This window comes from Myodes glareolus, chromosome 23 (assembly GCF_982192425.1).
Source record: "Myodes glareolus chromosome 23, mMyoGla1.1, whole genome shotgun sequence".
NCBI classification, from domain to species: Eukaryota; Metazoa; Chordata; class Mammalia; order Rodentia; family Cricetidae; genus Myodes; species Myodes glareolus.
Window position 1 is genome coordinate 20584750 of NC_142048.1, and position 24777 is coordinate 20609526.

The 24777-nt window shown below is 40.3% G+C and overlaps 1 protein-coding gene across 1 annotated transcript in view; it reads right to left on the reverse strand.

Annotated features, from left to right (window-relative positions):
* Positions 1-7918, reverse strand: part of Vegfc (vascular endothelial growth factor C) — a 108360-nt gene extending 100442 nt beyond the window's left edge. The window contains exon 1 of the mRNA XM_048455778.3: positions 7189-7918. Within this exon, the coding sequence (XP_048311735.3) occupies positions 7189-7335 (147 nt within the window). The 5' untranslated portion in view covers positions 7336-7918. The remainder of the gene's footprint in view (positions 1-7188) is intronic.
* Between the last annotated feature and the right edge of the window lie 16859 nt (positions 7919-24777).

Genomic DNA, 24777 nt, shown 5'->3' on the forward strand with positions numbered 1-24777 from the left:
AAACAGAAAAAAAGAGCATGAGTCTTCACAGCCCAGATGCTTGGTGAAACCATTATTATAAGATAAATGTTGCAGGGGCTGGAGAGATAGCTCAGAGGTTAAGAGCATTGCCTGCTTTTCCAAAGGTCCTGAGTTCAATTCCCAGCAACCACATGGTGGCTCACAACCATCGGTAGTGGGGTCTGGTGCCCTCTTCTGGCCTGCAGGCAGACACACAGACAGAATATTGTATACATAATAAATAAATAAATATTTTTTTTAAAAAAGATAAATGTTTAAAGGTTTACTTTTTTTATAAATAGGAAAAACAAAACAAGAAACTGTTCTTGAGATGGAAGATGGCTATCAGTAAAATGCTTGTTGTGAAGGCCTAAGGATCTGATTTTGAACCAGAGTATACACATAAGCCAGTCACAGCAGAGTTCACTTGCAACCCAGGGAAGAGGGGTCTGGACTCTGAGACAAACAACCTAGCCAAACCGATGAGCTCTGATTTCTGTGAGAAATACCATCTCAGAAATAGTACAGGTTGAGTCAAAAGGACACTAAGGTGGACTTCTGTCCTCCATGAGTATTGGGCACGTACTGACAAACACCTTCTGCACATCCACACGCACACATATACACAACATCAACACCATCTCATACGCTAAGACTAAAGACTGATATTATTCCTGGTTCAGTAACTTATGTCTTTTGCTTATCATCCTTCATATAACATGGCAGCCATCTATGGAGATGACGTGAAAAACAAAATACCATCAGATTATGAGTCTAGAGTGACGAAAAGAATGCACAAAGGTTCTCAGGGTGGTGAGGACCATTATTATTCGCCCTTAGTCTCAATGTTTAAAGAATTGCTGGTATCTAGAGGATGGTGTGTATGTACAGCAGCTAGGGCAGGACCAGCACTGGCACGGAAAGAATCTGACATTCCCCACATGCTCATCCCCTTGTCCACAAGACCCCAGTTGCAGCTGAGCCAAGCATCCAGGCTGCAAACAAGGTGACTATATCACGCCCACAAGAGCTACAGCCCTCAAATCTATGACTCCAAGCTGTCAAATCAGTGTAGGATTGTAATGAATACTACAGACCTAAAGAGGATGCACTGCAGTCAGAAACTGTTTGCTAAGTCAGTTCTTATCGAGTGAGATGAAAAAAAAATGGTTATCAGGAAATCATAGTTGAGAATAAATATAAAGAAGTGAAAGCCAAAGAAAGGCGAATTGAGCGTTTTGGATACAAATCTGTATGTATCCAGGATTATCAGAATACAGTTCAAGAACAGAGTTAGAGGGAGATTTCTGAGCGCTTGTGAGAAAACTCCAAGAAAACAAGACAAGAGTCTTGTGACCTCAGTTTCTTCAAAAACATGGAATTTTTCTCAGAATATATTTTCCTGCTTCTTTCAGGTGTAGTGGATAGAAGTGAGTTTATTTCAGGTTATTCACTACAAACGGCTATTGTTATTTGTTTATATGCATGTATGGAAAAACACATTTTTGCCATGTGCAGCTTGCCTGTCATGTGCGGCTTGCCCTTGTGACTGTCCACTTTACTCATGTGACTCCTCTTAACCCTCAGAGTATAAATTGTCTGATGCTCTGTATAAAGTTGGCTACTGCATGAAACTTCAGTTACCCTCTTTGGCACCTTCTCCCAGGTCCCACCACCGTCAGAGCAGTAAACACAGAATGGCAAAAACCAGAGAGAAGAATGAGAAAAACACATTATTATACTTTGAGCAAGACCAAGCTGTATGACTCTATGTCTGTCCTTAGATAGTAGCTAATTCAGAAAAGCGGACAATAATCCAATCCCTCCCTTATACAAACCTCTGCCTTCCTCAGAAGAGACATCTAAGAAGTCAAATTGAAGACTCTAACAGAAGTTGAGGTGGGATGAAAAAAGGAGAAGTTAACAGCACCTTATTCCTAATTCTAGAATTCTGATACTGAGGAAGGGGGGAGCTTCCTACCAAGAAGTTTATAGATAGGAGAACAGAGAAACACAGAAAAGGTTCGAACTAAATGACGACACATCATCGCTATATTAACTGTCTGTTTTACTTGAATAAAGTTATGTTTTTATGTGTTAAATACAATCTAATATATTTTAACTTTTCAGAGAGATTGTAGCAACAACTGTCTCAACTTTATCACACGCCGTATATCCTACTGGCCCGAGACAGTCACTTCCCTTTAAAACAGAGGCTCTCAACCTATGGGACGCAATGCCTTTGGGAGTTGCATATCAGATATCTTGAAAAACAACAACAAAATTACAGTTTTGATGGTTGGGGGCAATCATAACAGGAGAAACTGTATTACAGAGTCTCAGTATTAGGAAGATTGAGAACCACTGAAGTAAGAGCTTACTTTGAGGTTTATTTTGCTTTTCCAAATAAGTCTTATTCCTGCTAGTACCTTAAGTGATCTGTGGAATTATACTGCTACCCATGCTCTTCTATGAAATTGCCTAATTCTACAAGTGGAAAATAATATTGTCCTATGACTAAAATATCGAGGTCAGGGCTAATTTCTCCTGCTCCTTCAACTTTCACAGTAATCAATCCCCAGAATGATGGGTCCATCCTCTGGGGACAGCTGCTTCATCATGTCCTTGTCTCTGCCCTGCTGGGGCAGTGCATGGCTCTCCATCTGATGCATCTCTTTGACTTCTTAATTAGACACTCTTCATTAATCTTTATGACTTTTATTCAGTCTTAGGATTGATTTCAATGGTCTGCTTATTATTTGCTGAGATCATAACTAACCCTTCCCCCATGACTCACAGTGTTAAGTCGAAACCCTGTAGGTTGAGTGAAGAAACAAAGCAAGCAGAATTCTGGCTATCTAAACATACCGGGACTCAGAAGAACTCACTGTTATCTATATAACACCCCAGCTCCAAACTGCCCTATTAGCCTTCTCATGTCTCCACGCTATCCTGGACAGCAAGTGTTAAGTCTGCTGTTGATGAACTCATCTATTAAAAATGCACAATCCAATAGATCACAGATTCTAGATCATGTAGCCCCCAGAGTCTCTTCAAAACTTCAGAACATATACAATGCTAGTTTCATAATAATCGATAAATTTTATAATAGATAAAAATTCATAATTTCAAGTTTATAATAATAGATAATAATTTACCTTGACCTTTTCATCTCAATGGTAAACTACTTTCCAAAAACAAAGAAAAGCACCATGCCTTCCAAGATGACCTCTGCCTGACCTATTTCACAAATTGAACAACTACATGATGATCATGATAAACTCTAGTGAACTTAATCATCCATATGCACCATGTAATAATTTTATTGAGAATAGAAATGACTTGGGATATTGTTTCAAATCTGTATTCCTCACCAAAGCCCAGAGATTTACTTGGGATCAGGTTAAAAGAGAAAACAAAGACCTCTAGGGAAATCTGGTGCATATGGTACCTTGAAGAACACTGCCATTGATTTAGTTGACAGAATAAATAATAAACTAAAACACACAAAACTATATAAACCTATTAAAATTGATAAAAATCTGGTCTATTGTAAGCCAAAGTAAGTAAAGACGTACATATTTGCATACCTTGTTTCAAGAACAATTTAGGAAAACATGAAATTTGGGGGAGGAGAGTTCTAGAAGGAGTTGGAGTGGCAAAGTGGAGGAAGGAGATATGAGCAAAATACATTGTACACATGAATAAAAAAACTCAAAGAAAAAATAAAAACATTGTATTTAAAAAGTTTGATAGCTACCTAGAAAGACAAATATGATCAATGCCTTGCTCAGCTACTATTGGAGAATCTTCTTCCTGCAGCAGATGGGAGCAAATACAGAGTCCCAACAGCCAGACATCATGCAGAGAAGGAGAGACCTTAGAACACTTGGCTATAACTATGAGTCTCCATCAAATCCCTTCTCTCAGGGATCAGGGAACACTGCAGAAGAGGCAGAAAATTTGTAAGAACCAGAGGGAATGGAGGATGCCAAGGCCCACCGGTGGTCCCTAAATGAACAATGAACAAAATACTCATATGAACTCACAGAGATTGAGGAAAGCACGCCATGTCTCTGTACTAGATGGGGTCTTAGACCTGAAAGAAGAAATGAACACATGGCCCCATCCCTAACCCAATAAAACAAACTTCAATTAAGGGTGGGCTGCATGCCCAGCCAAGCATGGCTAACAGAAAATGAATTCAGTGGCATCTTTGGAGGCCCCTTGTCTCATAATGTCCTGTCAAGTCTTTCTCTTTCCTTTTCTTTCTTTCTTTTTTTTAATTTTATTTGTTTCTTGTGCCTTCTCTTGGGCTCTTTCTCATCTGTTTGTATGGTTTTTGGATTTGTTTGTTTGTTTGTTTGTTTGGTTGGTTGGTTTTTTGAGACAATGTCTCTATGTAGCCCCACTGTCCTGCAAGTAACTCTTGTACACCAGGTTGACCTCAAACTCACAGAGATCCACCTGCCTCTGCCTCCCAAGTGATGAGATTAAAGATGTGTGTCACAGCCAACAAGCTCATTTTTGTTTTATGTATTATAGTTCACTTATTATCAGCTCATCAAAACCTTCTGTTGTTAAATAAGAGACAAAGTGGAAGTGGAAGTAATTGGGAGGGGAGCTGCAATCAGGATATATTAGGTAAGAAAAGAATATGTTTTCGATAAAAGAAAAAAGTTTGATAGTTATAGTTTATATGAGGTAAAGTCTTCCTTCTGGCTTACTTTTTCCCATAACCCAATGTCTTCCTTAAAACTAAATTCTTCCATTCCAACTCAGCAGAGTCTGGTCCATGCAGACGAGGAATGCAAATTATGAGCTACAGCAGTCAGGTGCTTTTTCCAAGGTCAACAACAGCCATTAGTTTGATAACAAGTCTGGAATATTTCTTTTTATGCCCACAGTATCCAGTTGATTTAGTTTTCGGACACTGTCCTGTTTGCATTAACACCCTTCAGAAAATGATTTAGGACTTTTCATTACGTCATACAACCATGAAAAAAAAAAAATAAACATCAGAAAGAGGAACCTACTTTCCATTATCTGCATAGCCTTGGGTGCCACAAGGAAGGCTGGAAGTCGAGCTTCCTTCATAGCTTTTCTATATTTGTGAATTTAAAAAAAAAGCGACACAGGTAGCTATGCATTAACAACACTTTGTATGAGTTAATACTATGTATAATTGAAACCTTGTTTTTATCTTGGGGTTTCCTTCAGGTTCTCCACTGCTTGAAGGGAACTGAGGTGCTTGGAAATGCCACTAGGGAGAGACATGGAGTCTCTTACACCAGTGCTTGGCTCACTGTGTATACTGTGTGCTGTGCACAGCAAGGGCACAGCAGTTTCCTGAAGGCATCTGGAAAAGAGGCTGTCAAGGTCCCCTTCACCCTAGGGAACAGCTAAGTACACAAGTACACTGCCCCTGAAACTCAAAGACACAAAATAAAGTTTCCTCCTACAGATAATAAAAACCATATCCCATACCAAATATCAGTACTGTTTCACCATACAGAATTTAAGAGGTGATTAAATATAAAAAGAAACTTTTGCAAACAAAATACATAGATTTTTCAGAGGAAAGGAGAAATTTAAGGCATACAAATGACGATAGCCTTGAAAATTAAAAAAAAATTAAAACTTTTTTTTTTTTTAATCCTGCAGCTCTCTACCTTTCTGGAACACACACCTGAGCCCTCAGACGTACATACACACATTTGTGCTCTGGTACAGTCATGCAGGACTGACTCGGTGATAACTGACTATTGTGTGAACTATTGGCTTATCAGAAAATGTTTCTCATTTTACTCAGTGCTAAACACTTCCCTACGGTAAATCAAAGTCAGCTATCAGAGGCAATGGAGATGTTGTCTGAGTAAGCCATGCCTATGAAGGTTGAAGACTCAGAAAGTGAATGGGTCTGGCCAAACTGAAGGACTCAAGTTACAAGAAGTAGTACTAGGTTCAGAGCTTGATTTTGGTGGTATTTTGAACAATAACTTTCTCATCCCTATAGTTACACTAATAAGTTTATGTTGAGCGTTACGATTCTCACAATGAGCTACAAATTCTGATATTTTTTTCCCAAATGTAAACACAATGGTAGTTGGCTATCTTAGAAAGTAGTCTTTAGTCGTGTCCGTACCTAAGCGAATCTCAGACAAAACCCAGGGAGGGGGATTTGATCTCTGCACATTCTGGATGAGTCCCCCAATAAAGTCAGCTGCAAGTTGAGAGGAACACACCCCTTGCCTTTTTCCCACTGGCAGTCAGCTACAGTAAACCACTTCAATCTGCTCCCAGCCAGAGGGGCTTCGCGGTGCAATCTTCTTCAGGAGCTCAAAACTTTAAGATTTACAGATATCCTTTAGAAGGTTCCAGTGAGAAATACACAAGAACAAGGTAAGATAACTTCTTTTGAGAATCAGAGTGTCTTCCAAAGTGTCTTTACATGTTTAGGAAAGGAATTTAAAAAAAAAAAAAAACCTCAAAAACAAAATAAAACAAATTGACCCTTCAGTGTTTACTATATCATAGCCAGAGTTTAGAAATGCAGTTGCTCAGGTTGGGGAAAAGTCTCTCTTGACAATGATTTAATAGAACCCAATCTCTGTGACATCTTAGATTTGAGCAAGTTCAAGTTAATCCTAAAATCTAAAACCGCCAAGCCTATTTACTGAATTTACGTCCACTTTTTCCAAACTAGTTCCCAGAGCCTAGGGCTCCCGCTATAAACACTCCAGGGTCAGAGAGCTAAGTTGTCTAATCACACATCACAGAAGCTCTTTGGAGTCCAAAGAACCAGCCAGGAAAAGAAAAGAACACTTCCCTACAGCAATGAACTCTCTCTGGAGCTTTGCCATTGGGACAGGGTGCAAGCTCCCCTGTTGGCACTAGGACACCACTCTGAAAGAGAAGGCTCCATCTGTGTCACAGGACACCTTTTTGGGCCCCTTCACTCCTTTAAGTTGCTTTCCTTTCTAGTAACAGTTTTTCCCTGAAAAAGAAGGAGAAACTTTGCTCCAAGGAAGCATGCACCAATCTCTCACTTTGGATCCAAAGGTTAAATAAATAATTATGCACACACTCTCCACTGCAGGTTCTCTGTACACCCAGCAAGCCAAGCCCACAGTCCAGGACTGGACGCTGAGGATCCTCAGCCCAGCCCGGCTGGGTCCGCGCACCTACCTTGACCTCGCCCCCGTCGGGCTCCGCTTCCGAGAAGCCCAGTCCCGACTCGAAGGCGGCGGCGGTGGCGGGCGCCTCGCGGGGACTCGGGATCAGCGCAGCGGCGAGCAGGGAACACGCCAGAGCCAAGAAACCCAACAAGTGCATGGTGGAAGGACCGGGAGCGGGGAGGCCGGTCCGCTGGCAGGCGCAGGCTGGGGCGCGGGGCTGAGGTCCTGTCCTCTTCCCAGTCCCGCGGTTTCCTTCGGGGGACCCCCCTGGGCGAGCGGATCCCGGGGACTCCGCAGCTCCCAACTTTTGCCCTCCGATATGGCAGCCCGCGCCGGGGAGAGGCGCCGGGTGTCAGGTACGAGGCTCACAGGAAACCGGACATCCGAGCTGCCCTCGGTGGCGGCCCGCGAGGTGAAGCGAGGGCGCCGGGGGCCGGCTCCGCCGCCCGCCGATCGCGGTTTTGTTTTGGCTTTTTGCAAAGAAGGGGAGGGGGGGTTGGTTAAGCCCAGTCACCCCGAGATGTTCCACTGGTCCCGAGGAGCCCGCGGGTCGCTCGTCCCCCTCCTCCCTCCCCTCGTCCGAAGTGAAAGGAACCGGGCCGCGGGAGCCGCGGGAGAGGCGGTGGCGGCGGCGGAGTCGGGGGGCGGGAGGAGGGCGGCGGGGCGCCCGGCGGCGGCGAGGCCGGCGAGCTCCCGGGCGCTCGAGTCTCCTGCGCGCGCGGGGTCGAGCGGTGGCGGCGGCGGACGCAGGGGCAGGGCATGACTGATGCGCCCTCTGCCTGCGCTTATGTGAGAGAAAGCGGCCGAGGGAGGGAGCGTGCCGAGCCCCGTCTGCCCTCCCCTCTCTTTCCCTCGGAAGCTCGCTCCCTCCAGCCTCCCGCTTTCCTCCAGCCCCACCTCCATCCTCTTCTTGCTTTCCCTTTCTCTCCCCTTCTCTCCAGACTCTGCTGGGAGGGGGCGGCCAGAGGCTCAGGTTAAGTCTGGGGACTGGAGCTCTACCCTCATGACCAGTTTTAGAGGCCACATGACTGAGCTCAACTACAAAAAAATAGGGGTAGGAGGTTTTTTGAGGGGTGGGGGCGAGAGTACAGTGGGTAAAAGGAGATACAAGCTTTGAACCCTGAGGTCAAGTCTTAACTCTATGCATTCTTTATCGTTAGAGTCCCCAGGAAGTTTGGAGTCAGTCTAAGAGTTATAAAAATCTTCCAAGAGAAAGTCATCACTATGGCAGAGAACTTTGGGGACATGGAATAAGAAGTCTCATCACCACCACCACCGCCTCCACGCTTTTCTTTGTTGCTTGAAGTAAGAATGCAGGGCATCTCAGAATACAGGTCACTCTGTTGACATAGAGGCTAGATTAGTGATTTTCAGAAAGTTCTATGTTTCTAGATGAGCTGGAGTCTTCAAGGACACTTAAAGAGACACACCCCAAAAAGTTTCTGCAAAGCTTACCTTCTATTTAAAAGAAAAAGTCGATGAGAATGTGACAATTTATATGATGAAAGAGCCATCTGCTGTGGTGCCTTTGTCCTTTGGCAAAGCACCTAGGGACTTTGTTGTGTTACTGGAGACTGTAGTGGCTTTCCTCCTTGGGGCTGGTGGGCATGTTGCAGAAGTTCCAGTTAAGCAGTTTCAACTGTATTCAAAACATAAAAGGTCTTGTTAATTTAATAAAAAAAAAGAACTATATTAAATACACTAACATATAAAATTGTAGATTGAGGGAAGACTTTTCCTTGTGATTCAAATCCTAAAATATGAAGATCTCCAACATTTATACAAACACTCAAATACCCCTACAAACAGGGAACACTCCGTGGTATGCCTGAGCATGTTCCCTTTACTGAAGACCAATGTTTTTGAAGTTTCCTTCCATCTATCCATTACTTTTGACTTTGGCATTTTGCACACTTCATCTAATCTAACTTCCACATGTACCGTGCTTGGATATTTTGGAAATACAAGTCACATTCTCCCAGGCCTAACTTTTCCTACCAGTGAAAGATTCCTTTTTATTTAACCTGACAGCTCCAATTATCCTCATCCATCATGCTAAGTTTATGTTCATAAAGTACACTGTTCAGGACATGGCTCCATACTTAAACTCCTCCATTGAAGCATGCAAGAAAAGGGTCTTCCTTGTCCAGAGCATAAGCATTTGTTGACATAGCCTTGGACCAAGTTTATTTTCAGGCAGCCAAATCAAACTCTTGATGCAATGGATGCTTAAAGTTGACCAGATTTCACAAGAAATCTGCATGCATACTGCTATTTAGTCACGTCTGCATAGCTCTGCCTTTGTGTCAGGGTTGCCTTCCTGTGCCCTCACTTGTGCTTTGTGATTTAACATGAGGAAGTTCCACCGTGCCACAGTCAGCCCATCACAATGTGTTGAAATAACTTGAGACCTTGACTTGGTCAATACATTCCCCTCTTTCAGTGTTCTTGTTGCTGGTGTGTTTAAAGAACTTATCACAGTTATCTTCATATCTTAATGAAGTTATAGGGATTGGAAATCTGAAGACAGGCTGGACTGGGACTCAAGTGGAAATGGAGTGCCCTTGTAATCTTCTCCCCGTGCAGTGACCCTCGACTGTTATTGCACTTGGAATCACAAGGGGTGGCTGTAAAAACAGATGGTCGGGCACACCATCAGAATTTACGGCACTCTGGGAAAAGACTTGGATGTCAGAAAGCCCACATTGAGAACTTCACACATTTCCAACAGCCTCAGGGTGTAGCATGGTATGAATACCATAACATCGACAAACTCAATGTGTGTCAAAATGTATTAGTGACAGGATTTAAAAAAATCTTTAGCGCATACTTTCTCCATCGAAATATAGTTAACTTCCTACTGCTGTTGCTGTTTGAGGCAAATAAAGTTCTATTTAAATAAAAAAAAAATGCCAGTAGTCTTTCAAAAGAATACAGTAGAGCTGGCAATAGAGCCCAATGTTAGAATGCTTACCCATCATGCTTGAAGCCTAGGGACTCAAAGCAGCAGCAGCAGCAGCAGCAGTAATAGTATCATTTCTTAACAGCATACAATTTAAAGAATAAGAAGTCTTGGAAAGTAAAATGAAAGACTTTCTGGGGATTTTTTTTTCTCAACTTAACACCTATAAAATTATATGAACCATTAACAGATTTTTAAGTTTAAAAAAGATTATTTTTACTGGGTTTGGTTTTGATTTCTTTTTAATTGGTGACTTCCTCCAAGATCTTTTAAGACCCACTGCTACCTTTCTTTTAAATGTGCTTCTAAAGAAGGTGTGAGGGGCATTTTACTATTTGCTTTATTTTGTTTTCCAGAAAGTATTACATTGTTAGTAGACACCAAGATGAGAGAATTGGGTAAAAGTTGGACGGTTCCTACAGTTTGTTGTAGCCATTGGGTTTCAAATCTTTTTGGAAGACAGTGTGGAGTAGGAGGGCCTTCTTTCTATGTGTTACTTTCATTGGTTAAATAAAGAAACTGCATTGGCTTTTTGATAGGGCAGGATTTAGAATAGGTGGAGTAGAATGAACAGAATGCTGGGAGAAAGAAGCAAAGTCAGGCAGACGACATGAAGCTCTGGCCCCGAGATGAACATAGGTTAGAATCTTCCCGGTAAGCCACGACCCCATGGTGATACACAGATTACTAGATATGGGTTAAAGCAAAATGTGAGAGTTAGCCAAGAAGAGGCTGGATATAATGGGCCAGGCAGTGTTTAAATGAATACAGTTTCCATTTAATTATTTCAGGTAAACTAGCCGGGAGCCAGGCGGCAGGAAACAGCCCGCTGCTCTATTTACTACAACAGTGTTTGATGGCAAATAACAATATATCTATGTTTGCATCTTATCAAAGTATTTTTAGCCTCCTCAGAGCCAAATTCTGTCATCTATCACCTTGAGAGTCCATCAGAGTCAAGTGGTAATGATGCAAGAAAGGAATTTTCAGTATGGCCACACGAGGAAGATTGTAGGCCCTGTAGTAGATTGTAGGCCCTGTAGTAGAAGAATTTCAGGCTTATACAGAATATGAAGAAAAGCCTGAGACAAGAAGTCTAGTCAAACAATTTTAATCAAGCTGGTGCTGTGTGTTCTTTATTATTTGGTTTGTTTCTGCTTGGAGGGGCTGCTGCCAAGGAAAGAATTGTTACTGCTTGAGAAGTCACTTCACTTTGCCTTGGTTCCTTTCCCGACCGCCCCTGTTTAAAGTTGGGGACAACCCTGATTTTTATTTTTGAGGTAATGGCTGCCATGTGGGGTCACTTTTTGTTTCCATCCCTAAGAACTGAGAAAACTCGTCTATATGATTTACTGTTTGGAGATCTTGAAACTATTGGTATTTTTACCCTTGAAAAGGGATGAGAGATTAGTTTTTAGACAGGCACCTCTTACGAGCTTAAAACTTTTATACAGTACTTCAGAAGGACTATGGTCCAGGCATAAGAGACAACTTCAGCCTCAAGCAGTGCTTTCAGCAGATGCAGCCTTTATGTGTCCTCGATACACTGTGCGTGCTCTAACTTTTGTTAGATTCTGCCCATCTTCTTTATCTTGACCCACATCTGATTCCAATTAGTTTCTTGCTTTGTTGGTTTTGTTTTGTGGTTGTAGTTCAAACTTTTCTAATTGAATGAAAAAGTCATTTCCTTCTCATAACTCTAGTCTCTATGGAGTACAACTTAATATACAATTTTTGGCCACAGGTGATGTGGTGCATGCCGTTAACACCAGCACTCGGAAAGCAGAGGCAGGAGGATCTCTGAGTTTGCTTACTTTTGTATTAATACTCTTCTGTTGCTATGATGTGAAATCCCATGACTGCAGCAACTTATAGAAGGAAGAACTTATTTCGGTTTATAACTTCAGATGAATAAGAGTTTATCATGGCTGCAACAGCAAGAAACCAAGAGAGCCCATCTTTAACAGAAGCATGAAGCATAGATAGCAGGATGGAGGTAGGAAAAGGCAATGAACTCTCAAAGCCCAACCCTCACCATGGTGACATCTTGCTTCCAGAAAGACTGTTCCACCTAAACCTCCCCAAACAGCACCACAAACTGAAACAAGTGTTCTGATACCTGAGGCTATGGAAAGCAAGGTCATTCAAGCCCCCTCATTCCACCTTCTGGCCTCCACAGGCTCACGATCATTTAATACATCAAAACGCATTAATATGTCAGAAGTCCCATAGTCTTAACAGTTGTGACACTGTTTAAATGTCCAGAGTTCCTTCTGAGACTCAATGCTGTTTCTTAACTCTAGCACCCTATAACTTACACACTTCCATTATACCAGGGCACAGAATACACATTACCATTCCCAATGGTAGTATTGAAGGAATAGTGAGGAAAACAGAAACAAAACAAAGCCACACCCAAGCAGGGCACATTTCAGATCTTGCCACACCATGTCCAGTATCAACAAGGGGTACATGACTCTGCCCCTCCAACTTTTCTATCTCTTGTGGTCTGGTTCCAGTCCTGTATGCAGATGTTTCAAGGATCTGGTATCTCTAACATCTTTGGGTCTGAAAGCCAGGATTCACTTTCACACATTTGCATAATGACCTCTGGGGGTCCCCTTCATACCTGGAGTTGTGTCGCATATTGCCTGGCCTCAGTGGCCCTCTGAAAGCAAGGAGGAAAAGTTCATGACCCATTCGCTGGCATATTCCCCATCCTTCTAATGTCAGTACCATGTAAACAACGCCACTGACATCAGATAAAGCCTGGGCTCTGTCTGGACCATAGCTTCTGTGTGCTGACTATGAGGAAATACTCCCCAAAAGATGTCTTCTCAATAATGTTGGCCTGATATTAATGACAGCTGATTCCTCAGCCCCAGCTAACCAGCATCTATTGTCCAGTAAAGCAAAGGTTTTAATTGAACAGCTCTTAAGTCCGAAATATCAAATAAAGGGCTCTAAGAGAGTCTTTGCCTCCCTCTGCAACTTTGCAAGCCGGTCCTCCATTGTAGGCATGTCTCTTAATGCTCTTGTCTTCCAAGACCCTAGAAAAGTTCATTCAGCTCTGTACACTCATTGCCATTCTCTATCCCAGGGTTCCAAAATTATTCCACAGTGCTTCTGAGAAGAATAACATGGTCAGATCCACCATGCAATTACTCCACTCTCGGTACCATAATCTGCCTTAGCAAAAGATTCTGTATAAAGGGGAGGGGTCTGTAAAAGATGAGAACTAATAGAACAAATGCATACATACATACATACATACATACATACATACATACATACATGTGTGCATATTATATTTTGGATTTATTAGACTGACTTACAGTATGTGGTCTGAAGAGTCCAACTATGGTTATCCCACACTGGAGAGGCCCCAAGCCGTTCAGTTCAGGACCCTCAATGTCTCATTGGCTCCTTCTGGTGCTGAAGGCCTGGTCAAGTCCAGGAGAGCTCCTGGTCTTCAGTCTACACTGGAGTTGCTCAGAAGTGGGTTCTAAACTCTGTGAAGGAGTGTCCTAGAATTCCTAGCAGCAGGAGAGATGAACTTTCCAGGGAAAATGAGGACAAGCAGTTAAAAGCGCAAATTTTCTTCCTCCATGTCTTTGTATCCAGCCGCCACCAGAAGGTGCTGCCCATATTTAGGGTGGACCTTCCTGCATCATAATCTGATCAAGAAAAATCCTCGCAGAAATGTCCTGCAATTTATGTCTCAATTGCTTCTAGATGCAGTCAAGTTGACACCCAAAATTATCCATCATAGTAGCTTCAATTAATTTTGATATTTGTCTTTAACTAAAAATGTGTTTGTCTTTTATCGCTTGAAAAGAGAACTTTAGCTATTTTATAATTCTCTATGTAGTTAGGTTATAAATAATGTACATTTTTAGAAATACAGTAGTATTTTCTTTGTACCTAAATGGTTGATTATTGTAACTAATTTTATATATGCCCTATTTGCTAGAAATGAATTTTTGAGCTTCTTTGGCAATATTAAAATCATACACGGGGCAAATTTTAGAGCTCTCCAGTTATACTGGTCTTTATTCCTATTTAAGACTGCAGATTTGATTAAATTGTTTTACTACTATAAACTTCCCAGTTTAAAATACTATTTATTCCCATTAAAATCATAGTCTGACAACCAGGTATAAACATGAACTAATAAAATTGTAACCATGCCCGCGTGACTTGCTAATCTCTTCTAGAAAGCTCTGGTCTGATAAAGGCAAGATGGTGATAAAACAGCTAAAGTTTAACACTGGCTTCAGGAAATGCCCACAAATCAATGTACTGATGAAAATAATGCTTTCACCCCAACAGGCAGTCTGATTATCATAACAGTTGATATTTCAAAAGCCTTTCTTGTGTCTGCCAATGCTATAGAAATTATGTCACTAGCCCTCTGCCCAATCCCCCTCAGTTCCTCACTTCAAAAGCTCTATCTGGAAACTTCTGGAGTTCTACTCCGATGTCCTTCAGTTTTCCTACCACTGACAAGCTGAGACTCTGAGAAGACTGGTTAAAGCTGTTCCCCAGCATGACAATAAATCCTGCGGAAATGCAACTTTTGTTTACTGGGAGAGCACCCGCTGTTATTTGTGAGGTCCCACTGAGATCATAATAATATCCCCTTCATTGCTCAAACCAAAACCCCCTAATTCAGAAATAAATCAACCCCCTGATGACTTTGAATGTTCTTGCTTGGAGATTTTTCTAGTTCCCTCTAGATTTCAGTAGCAATTACTTTTTATCAAGCTACCAAGTGCATGGTGACTTTGTCTCCTTGGACTCCCTTTCAGGGATGCTTTGATTATCTGATTGTATTTATCACACTTATCCCTTGAAGAAATCCGCTGCATTTCTGACAACATTGTCTTTTGTCACCGCTCTCTTTGTCCTTCTCCTTTGGGAGTGAATAACAGGAAGTTCACAAGAAAGAGACTAAGTGTAAACCTTGTTAAACCAATTCCTTGAGCCAGCCCTGGGGATCAGACATGCAGACATTGTCTCAGACTGACATTTATTGGTCAGACTTTCTCAAAGGCTTTATCAAAAGTTGACAAGACTTTCAGAGGTATTGTTTTGCCCATGAGATGCTGACTTTGACAGTTTCTCACCAGTCTTTTTCCACTTCTTAAAGCTATGAGTTCACTGGTTATGCCCTTAGATTCTGTAACCATTTGTTGGAGAACTCAGTGTATAAGGTTCTCAAAAAATTATTTATCAATCACTGCAATAAAATGATATGAAAAGGCAATTCTTTTTAGTCTCAAGTGTGTTTCTATTTTTTAAGTAACAACAATAGATACCCCGAGTTTCATAGCAGAACTAGAAGCATTAAAATTTCAATGAAATTCTAAATAAAAAATTTGGAATTTGTGAGCCAAAGCAAACAGAAGGAAGGCTATCCTGGAGACCTGGCAGAGGCTCTCTCACACCTCTAGAAGCATGCACTTGTAGACTTGAAAAATCACTTGGTTCTCAGCTCATGTTACCTCGAAAACCTGCAATTCAGAGAAACAGCAAATTTGAAACACAAGGGAAAACTAGAATCCATGGAAAGGGATGCATGGTGAGAGTGATAGGAAAAAGAAAGAGACAAGGGAGAGTGGTGGAGAAGAAAGAGAAAATCTGAATACATATATGTTGTTAGAGAAAAAATTAATCAACTAAAAAAGTTTTCAACTGGAATCTATAATCGAACACAGCCCTCCTAATTGCAGATCTCTAATAATTTTCAGTGAATGAAACCAACAGAAAAACAGCCAAGGGAAGAGATCAGTGTCCCTGTAGCAAGTGAGTTGAAGCAATTTCCCATATACCCTTGAACCCCCCACAGAGAGTCTCAAAAAAGTAAAGGATTGCCTTGTACGTTTTTGTCAATACCGGTGCTGCAAACTCAGCCCAAATCCTCACCACTGCCACTCCTTCCGAAGAATGACTCGTCTCCCGGTGTTCCATCTGCCTTCACTTTGATCCTGGCCTTGCCCCTTTGAGACCCTCAGTTGGGAAGATTGTTTTTGTGTCACTTTGCCAGATTCTCTTCACTTAACTATTTTTCCATTAGTTCTGTTCACTGAGAATCTTTCGAGGTCTGTAATTAGGACTGTGTTCCATTATAGATTTTAGTTGAATCTTTTTTTTAGTGGATTAATTTTGTTCCCTAATAACGTGTATGGATTCATGAAGAGTAATTGTAACAACAGCAACAAAACTGATGGAGATCTGTGCCGTTCTCGGGACTCTTTTCTACCAACCGCCAGAGCCCCTCAGCGGAAAGCTTGCAAAAACATTTTAGACGATACGATCCTCCAAAGGAGAACAAGATAATCTTTCTCTTTTTACCAATATTGGTGGCAAATTTTAATAAGGCTATGGGAATGTGTGCCATGGCATGTCTCCTCTGTGTTAGTCTGCTTGTGATACACTGTAAAGGTAAATCATGAACCAAGAGCCCACGTGTCAGAGAATTTTGCACACTTACCATAGGTTTTCCTTAGAGATTCTTTGCAGGCAATGTTAAATCTAGAGCCGTATTTGCTCCTTTCCAAAGGAAAAGGAAAGTTTTATTTGCTAAGATAGTGTGATTCTGACAAAATAAATAAATAGATAAATAGATAAAGACTCCCTGATTTTAAACTTCTTGATATGAAGGATTCCAGCCTGTCTCCCAGTATTGACTCAGTTATTAGAGACATTAGCAACTCCAATATGCTATTACCACCACCCCAATTATCTGGAAAAACGCAAAAATATGGAAATTATTATATTAAAACTAAAATCAGGGGTTGAGGAGATGGTTCAATGGATAAAGCACTCTTTTTTTGTGTGGGAGAACGAGGGAGTTAGGATGCCTAGAACTCATGGAAATGCCTGCTAGATATGGTGGTCACAATGCATTCCCTCCACTTGGGGGGCAAAGGCTGATTATTCCTATGCAAGCTGGCTACCAAGACTCCCTGCAATTGGCAAGCTCCAAGTTCCGTGAGAAACTCTATCTCCATAAATTAAGTAGAGAACAATAGATGGAAAAACCTAATGTCAACTTTGGACCTACACACACGTACGCACGCACATACATATGCTTACATATTCATGCACACAACACGTAACAATAACAGCAACAAAACCCTCAGGTCACAGCTCATTTACTCTAACCACATGACCAAACCATCTTCCCTTTGAAAATAAATATTCTCTTCCCCTCAAATATTGAGATCTATCTTAGTTTATTTTCACTGGCTATAACTGAAGACCACAGTTTGGTTAATTTATAAAGAAAAGTTGATCATTTATCTTATGGTTTTGGAGTTTGGGAAGTCCTTGAGCATCCTACCCATTCTTTAAGGAACTTCCTCAAGATCATAAAGGGCAGAGAACGACAAACATCTAGATTAAAAAAAAAAAAAAAGCTGACTGATTCAAGTCTCTCTTCCTCTTCTCGTAAATCCATTAATATTATAAAGAAGGGATCTTTCTGACTTTGCCTGGCTACACAGAGCACAACAAGACATGCATGGTTCGTCTTAGCATCAACAGTTAGGAGTTTCATTTCCTCTGTGTTCTCTGAAGTTGCCTCCACAGAGTTTATTCTAAAGACTTTGTCCTTATGAAAAGACTGCATAGAAAAGTCCCTGGAACAACACTGGGCCTGGGCCACACTGGAGGGAAACAAGAAAATTTTGACTAGAACTCTAATAAAACGAGAGGCTATAAACACTGGGACTAAGATTTCCCGGCTATATAGACACAAGATTTGAGCTACTGGCAAGCAGATTGCTGTTGTGTGAGGAGATTTACAGTTTGAAATTCTTGACAATTCTCCAGAAGCAAACAGTCCTCAGAAGGAGAGAATTTCTACCACAGAGCTGTTTCTAGAGGGACCTTGCAGGACAGGGATCCTGCCATACAACATTCCAAGGACTAGTACCCAAAAGACAGTGGGGCCAGTGGCCATCCTAGGATGCCTGTGTTCTTTTCTCATTCTTCCTGGCCTCCTTTCCTCCCATGTCCTCCTTTCTCCCCTAAGATACAATATCACTACAGACTCAAAGGTTCTAGGAAGTTAGTGATTTATATGTTTAGCCTGCCAAAGTTCCAGGTCTCTATCTTTAGCGTTGTTTTCTGTGTCCTTCGTCGTTGCATGGCTCAAACTTTTAGAGTCCTGTGCACAGCCTGAGCAGCATGAGCATTGAAGTTCAGCATGAACGTTGAAGTTCTGATCTGCACACGTTTTTCTGCAAGTGCTACCAGTCAGTTCCTATAGTAAAATACTCAGTTTTACTCACAATTGTTTAAAATCATTCTCTCCCCCCACCTCACCCCTCCCTACAAAGGACATACAGGACAGGTAACCAAGAATCAAAACCCTCTAGAAAGAAAGTTTCTGTCTCCAGTGAAAGCAGCTCAAGGACCCTCTGTCAGAGATAACATCTGTAAACAAACTTTCAGGGAAGAAAGGGAACAAGAAACAGATGGTTTGAATTTGAGACCTGCCTGCCTTGTATTTACAAACCTTCCAAAGGATTGCAAGCCTTACCGCTTACTATGGCGGTAACTGACTGTCTATCAGCACTCTCTTATGTGACCTTTGGCGAACCCCTATTTGCCACATGTGAGTCGTGCAAATAAAGCATTAGTTAATCCTGGTAAACATCTCCAAAAAATGCCTGAGGTTTAATAGTCTCCCAGTAAACTTTCTATTGAGTGTGAAAAATAATTACAAATTAATGGCTATTATATGCCATTAAGGATATTTTTCAGGTTACTGGTGGAGGGTTGTCAATGACATAGAAACTACAGGTTGGATTATTTTTTAAGAAAAGGCACTAATTTGGCTCCTAACTCTGGAAATCCAAGGTTGAGAAGCACAATTGGTGATGGCCTTCAGGCTGACACAGTTCCAGCCTGCTATTACACAGGTTACAGCAAGAGACAAGTAATAATACGTGTGTTTATTTTGTATTTCTTTGCCTTTTTATTATTTATTTATAAAGTCTTTAGGACAAGGATCGATTAATCACGGAGGCTCCACCTTAATGCCCTTATCCAGGCTTAATCATCTCCCCAGGGCCTTCTCAACAAACATCATAGATTAAATTTCCACTGTTAAAACAACTCACGATAGGAATGGAATTTCAGTGCAAGAAGCCTTGAAGGACATTCCTAAGACCTTTCCAAACCATAGTACTTAGCAAATGTTTGAACAGTGACCTTATGGTTTGTTCCTTTTCCTCCATTCCCCTCCACAAGTGAAGAGCTGATCAAAATGTTTATATTGATCTTTGTTGTCTTTATCATTAGTGGAGAAAAAGTTGATTATACAGAGATTGGATTTTACTCATCAATATTATCCTCATGATATTTAGCATAGCAATTTATTAAATTTAAATAGAGGTTTGTATGGGGAGACAATTGAATGGGTAAAGGGCTTGTTGTGCAAACATGAGCACTTGAGTTTGGATGCCCTGCACCCACACAAAGGGCAGATGCAGCAGTACATGCACTATTCCTCTAGAGCTAGGGGAAAGAGTACAGGTAGATGTTCAGAGTTCTCTGTCCAGTTGATTTGGCTGAGACAGAAGTGTGGGAGATCCTATTTCCAATGAAAGAGATAAAGTATAAAAGGGAGACAGCTGACGCTGGCCTCTAAGCTTCCTGTGTGTGCTTGTATGTGTATGCATGCACGTGAATGCATACTTGCACATATGCACATATATTACACACACAAATACATTCAAATAAAAGTAAATAAGGTATTTGGAACAAACATTTTCTTATTTATTATTTAAAAGCTTTCTTATGGCCAAGTGACACATAATAAACTCCACATACCTAAATTGAATAACTTACTATATAAAAAACAAAACAAAATTATTGGTAGCTTATTTCCTAAAGGTAGAACGGAGGGTGATATTTTTGCACTACGCTTACATCACTGAATGTTCTTTTATAAATAGCACATATTATGTTTTAATAAACTTTTGGGAAAATAAATGTGTGTAAAATTATCATATAGAAAAACTCCTTAATGTAAGCCTGTATAAAAATTACTAAATGATCAATTACTTACTAAAAACTATTTATTTTGCAGAAATTAACCAAGATAAGAGGAAATCAAGAAAGAAATAATTACAGAGACCAATTAAGAGACAGTAGAGAATTAGAAAGCAACAGGTGGGAAAAGAGTCTTCTACATTTTCTAGAGAAACATTGAAATGGAGGTAGTGAGGAAAGACACAAGGAAGGAAGAAAACAAGTTGGATCTGGGTAAAAACACAGAGATGTAAGTAAGGTAATATAAGGTAGCATTTTGTGGTAACAGTATGTTGTTAGAGATACCCAAAAACAAAGAAACACTTCAGATTGAGTGTCAGTTTAGTTTCAACATCAAAGGGGCACATTAAAGTGTGTGTGTGTGTGTGTGTGTGTGTGTGTGTGTGTGTGTGTGTGTGTGTGTGATGGCTACTATTGTCATGTGACAGAGTGTGGAATCACCTATGAAACAGATGTAGGAGATTTCTGTTAAAAAAAATTCTGGATAGGCTTAACTGCGGTAGGAAGAATAATGTTAAAACGGGATGGGCACATCTTTAAGTAGACTAGAGTTTCAAACTAGGTCAAAAGAGGGCATGTGGACCAGCAACTTCATCTCTCTCTCTCTCTCTCTCTCTCTCTCTCTCTCTCTCTCTCTCTCTCTGTCTCTCTCTCTCTTCCTCCTGACATTAGGTGTAATGTGACCACCAATGGATTGTATCTTCTCTCACTCTCTCACTCTGAGCCTAAAATGGCTCTACTTACTTTAAGTGGCATATATGTCTGCTATGTTCAGGCTCAACAATGAGGAAAGTGGCCCATATACACTAAAGGTTGAATTTTATCATAATAAGTATCAGAATAGAAGCTTGTTAAGAGACAGAAAAAAAAACAGGTATTAAAAGTAGAGAAACAGAATCAAATTATCCTAATGAGAACTTGAAGACAAACGCCAAGATTATAAATTGATTATGTAAGATTTAACGTAAATTAACCTAATATGCCAATGAATATTTGAGTAACTGAAGTAGCTTTGAGTTACTGAATCTGTGTGAGGTACAATTTTACACCGATCACCTTAGTCCTTCCCAGCTATTTGATGGTAGGCATGGGAATTGCTGCTCCTTATTTATGGATGACAATATGGGCGGAAAATGCCACAATTTAAATTTATATTCTAAGGATTCATATATTTATTTCTAAAAAAGTCTTGTGTTTTCAGGACACATTATATAGAAGAAAGCAACAAGAGAAAACGGGGAATCAGAAGAAATGTTTGAACCTGGGACCAGTTGAGTTCTGAACAGCATCAGGATACATAAAGAAACACAGTACCACTTCTGTTCACATTCAGGTCTTTGTCATTGTTTTGTATTGGCTTTGTTTTTGTCTACCCTGAAAATTTCATTATTCTTGAATGCTGATGGAATTTTCTCTCTCTTCCTTCTTTATTTCTTCATATTATTTTTACACTTTATTAGTTCATAGTACATGGTTTGATTATATTTATCTACTTCTTCAACTCTTTCCCAATTCTTCCCAACTGGAAGTTCATGACAGAATATATTTAATTGTTTTTTTAAAAAGTGGTTATTTTGGGATTTTATAACAAAGTTTTAATGTGCATTTTTAACAAAATAAAATATATATAAATTATGTCTCAAAACTAGAATAATTTATAAATATATGTCATGTTTTGGATACATAAAATCTGTGAAAGAAATAATAGGAAGTACCTCTTTTACAGAATGAACACTGTAGACAATATTATAGATAAAACATCATAGATAATATTACTTACTACTTGTGATGAACAGGTAATTGATAATATACATGAATAATTAAAGCTATATTATATTCTTATGCCAATCAATTTATAAGTAAATATAATATTTACTTTCACGGAAATTCATAAAATAGTATTTCAAAATGGTGGTCATATGAAAGAACTAAAAATTCTGACTTTTTATATGACTAATTCATGTAAAAGACAAGCTGGTTAATAAATTTCCCTTAGACATTAATCTTTCAAAATTATTCATGAATTTCATGACATTGATTTTATGCTTTTAGCATAGACCTTTCTTGCTTTTTTTCCTATATAGACTGACATGCAAAATTCATTCAGCAATGAAAAACACCAAAGCCATATAGATGTAGTATATACAGATTCTTAGAAAGACATTCTGTATTAATGTCATTCTAGAATTAAGATATGTAAGTATTTTGCTTCAGAAGTAGCCCAAGGCTTTATAAAACACCATTCAGAAAAAGTACCTCCTACATATGTCCAGTGGCTATCAAACTGTGGTCATGATCCCCTTGGGGGAGTCGAATGAGCCTTTCAAAGACCATCCTGCAGATTTTACACTATTATTCATAACAGTGTCAAAATTGCAATTATGAGGTAGCAACATAAATAATTTTGTGGTGGGGGTCACCACAATATGAGGAACTGTATTAAAGGGTCACAGCATTAGCAAGGCTTACAAGCACTGGTCTAAACTGACTATATAATGTCCAATATAAATTGTATCTTGTGGGGTTCTCTGCGGAAAACAAGATCTTTGCAGGTTCTCTGTCTACAGCTGTGCTCTACCAACTTTCTCCTCAGAACATAGATTGCCTGAGCACTTTTAAAAGCAAGGGTGGTGTTTCCTACTTGTATCCCAGCACTTAAGGATGACAACAGGGGAGTCAGACCTTCAAGATCGGGGGCTTGAAGCTAGCTTGACTTTGTGAAACCTGACTTCAAAAACTCTACCAAAGAACTCCTACAGTTGATAAACACATTTAGTAATGTGGCAGGATACAAGATCAACTCCAAAAAATCGGTTGCCCTCCTATACACAAAGGACAAAGAAGCAGAGAGGGAAATCAGAGAAACATCACCTTTCATAATAGCCACAAATAGCATAAAATATCTTGGGGTAACTCTAACCAAGGAAGTGAAAGACCTATTTGACAAGAACTTTAAGTCGTTGAAGAAAGAAATTGAGGAGGATACCAGAAAATGGAAAGACCTCCCCTGCTCTTGGATTGGGAGAATCAGCATAGTAAAAATGGCAATTCTACCAAAAGCAATCTATAGATTCAATGCAATTCCCATCAAAATCCCACCAAACTTCTTCAGAGACCTTGAGAGAACAATAATCAAGATTATATGGCAAAACAAAAAACCCAGGATAGCCAAAACAATCTTATACAATAAAGGAACTTCTGGAGGCATTACCATCCCTGACTTCAAACTCTATTACAGAAAAACAGTGTTGAAAACAGCTTGGTATTGGCATAAGAACAGAGAAGTCGACCTATGGAATCGAATAGAAGACCCGGGTATTAACCCACAAACGTATGAACACCAGATTTTTGACAAGGGAGCTAAAGGTATACAATGGAAGAAGGATAGCATCTCTAACAAATGGTGCTGGCATAACTGGATGTCAACCTGTAGAAAAATGAAAATAGATCCATATCTATCACCATGCACAAAACTCAGGTCCAAATGGATTAAAGACATCAACATTAATCTGACCACTTTGAACCTGATAGAAGAGAAAGTGTGAAGTAGTCTACAAGATATTGGCACAGGAGACCACTTCCTAAGTAGAACCCCAGCAGCACAGACAATAAGAGAAACAATGAATAAATGGGATCTACTGAAACTGAGAAGCTTCTGTAAAGCAAAGGACACTGTCAGTAAGACAAAAAGGCTACCTTCTGACTGGGAGAAGATCTCCACAAACCCCTCTTCAGACAAAGGTCTGATCTCCAAAATATACAAAGAACTCAAGAAACTAGACACTGAAACCCTAATTAACCCAATTAAAAAATGGGGTACTGATCTGAACAGAGAATTCACAACAGATGAACTTTGAATGGCCAAAAGGCACTTAAGGTCATGCTCAACCTCCTTAGCGATCAGGGAAAGGCAAATCAAAACCACTTTGAGATATCATCTTACACCTGTCAGAATAGCCAAACTCAAAAACACCAATGATAGCCTATGCTGGAGAGGATGTGGAGTGAGGGGAACACTCATCCATTGTTGGTGGGAATGCAAACCTGTGCAGCCACTGTGAAAATCAGTGTGGCGGTTTCTCAGGAAACTGGGAGTCAACCTCCCTCAGGACCCAGCAATTCCACTCTTGGGAATATACCCAAGAGATTCCCTAACATACTACAAAAGCATTTGTTCAACTATGTTCATAGCAGCACTATTTGTAATAGCCAGAACCTGGAAGCAGTCTTGGTGCCCCTCAATAGAAGAATGGTTAAAAAAGGTGTGGAACATATATACATTAGAGTTTTACTCAGCGGTAAAAAACAATGACGTCTTGAATTTTGCATGCAAATGGATGGAAATAGAAAATGCTTTACTGAGTGAGGTAAGCCAGACCCAAAAAGAGGAACATGGTACGTATTCACTCATAAGTGGATTCTAACCATAATTAAAGGTCTTTGAGCCTATTATTCGTGATCCTAGAGAAGCTAAATAAGATGATGAACCTGATGAAGATTATTTAACTATCCGCCAGGAGGTAGGAAATAGACAAGAGTCCAAGGTAACCTTGGGTGCATGGGGGGGGG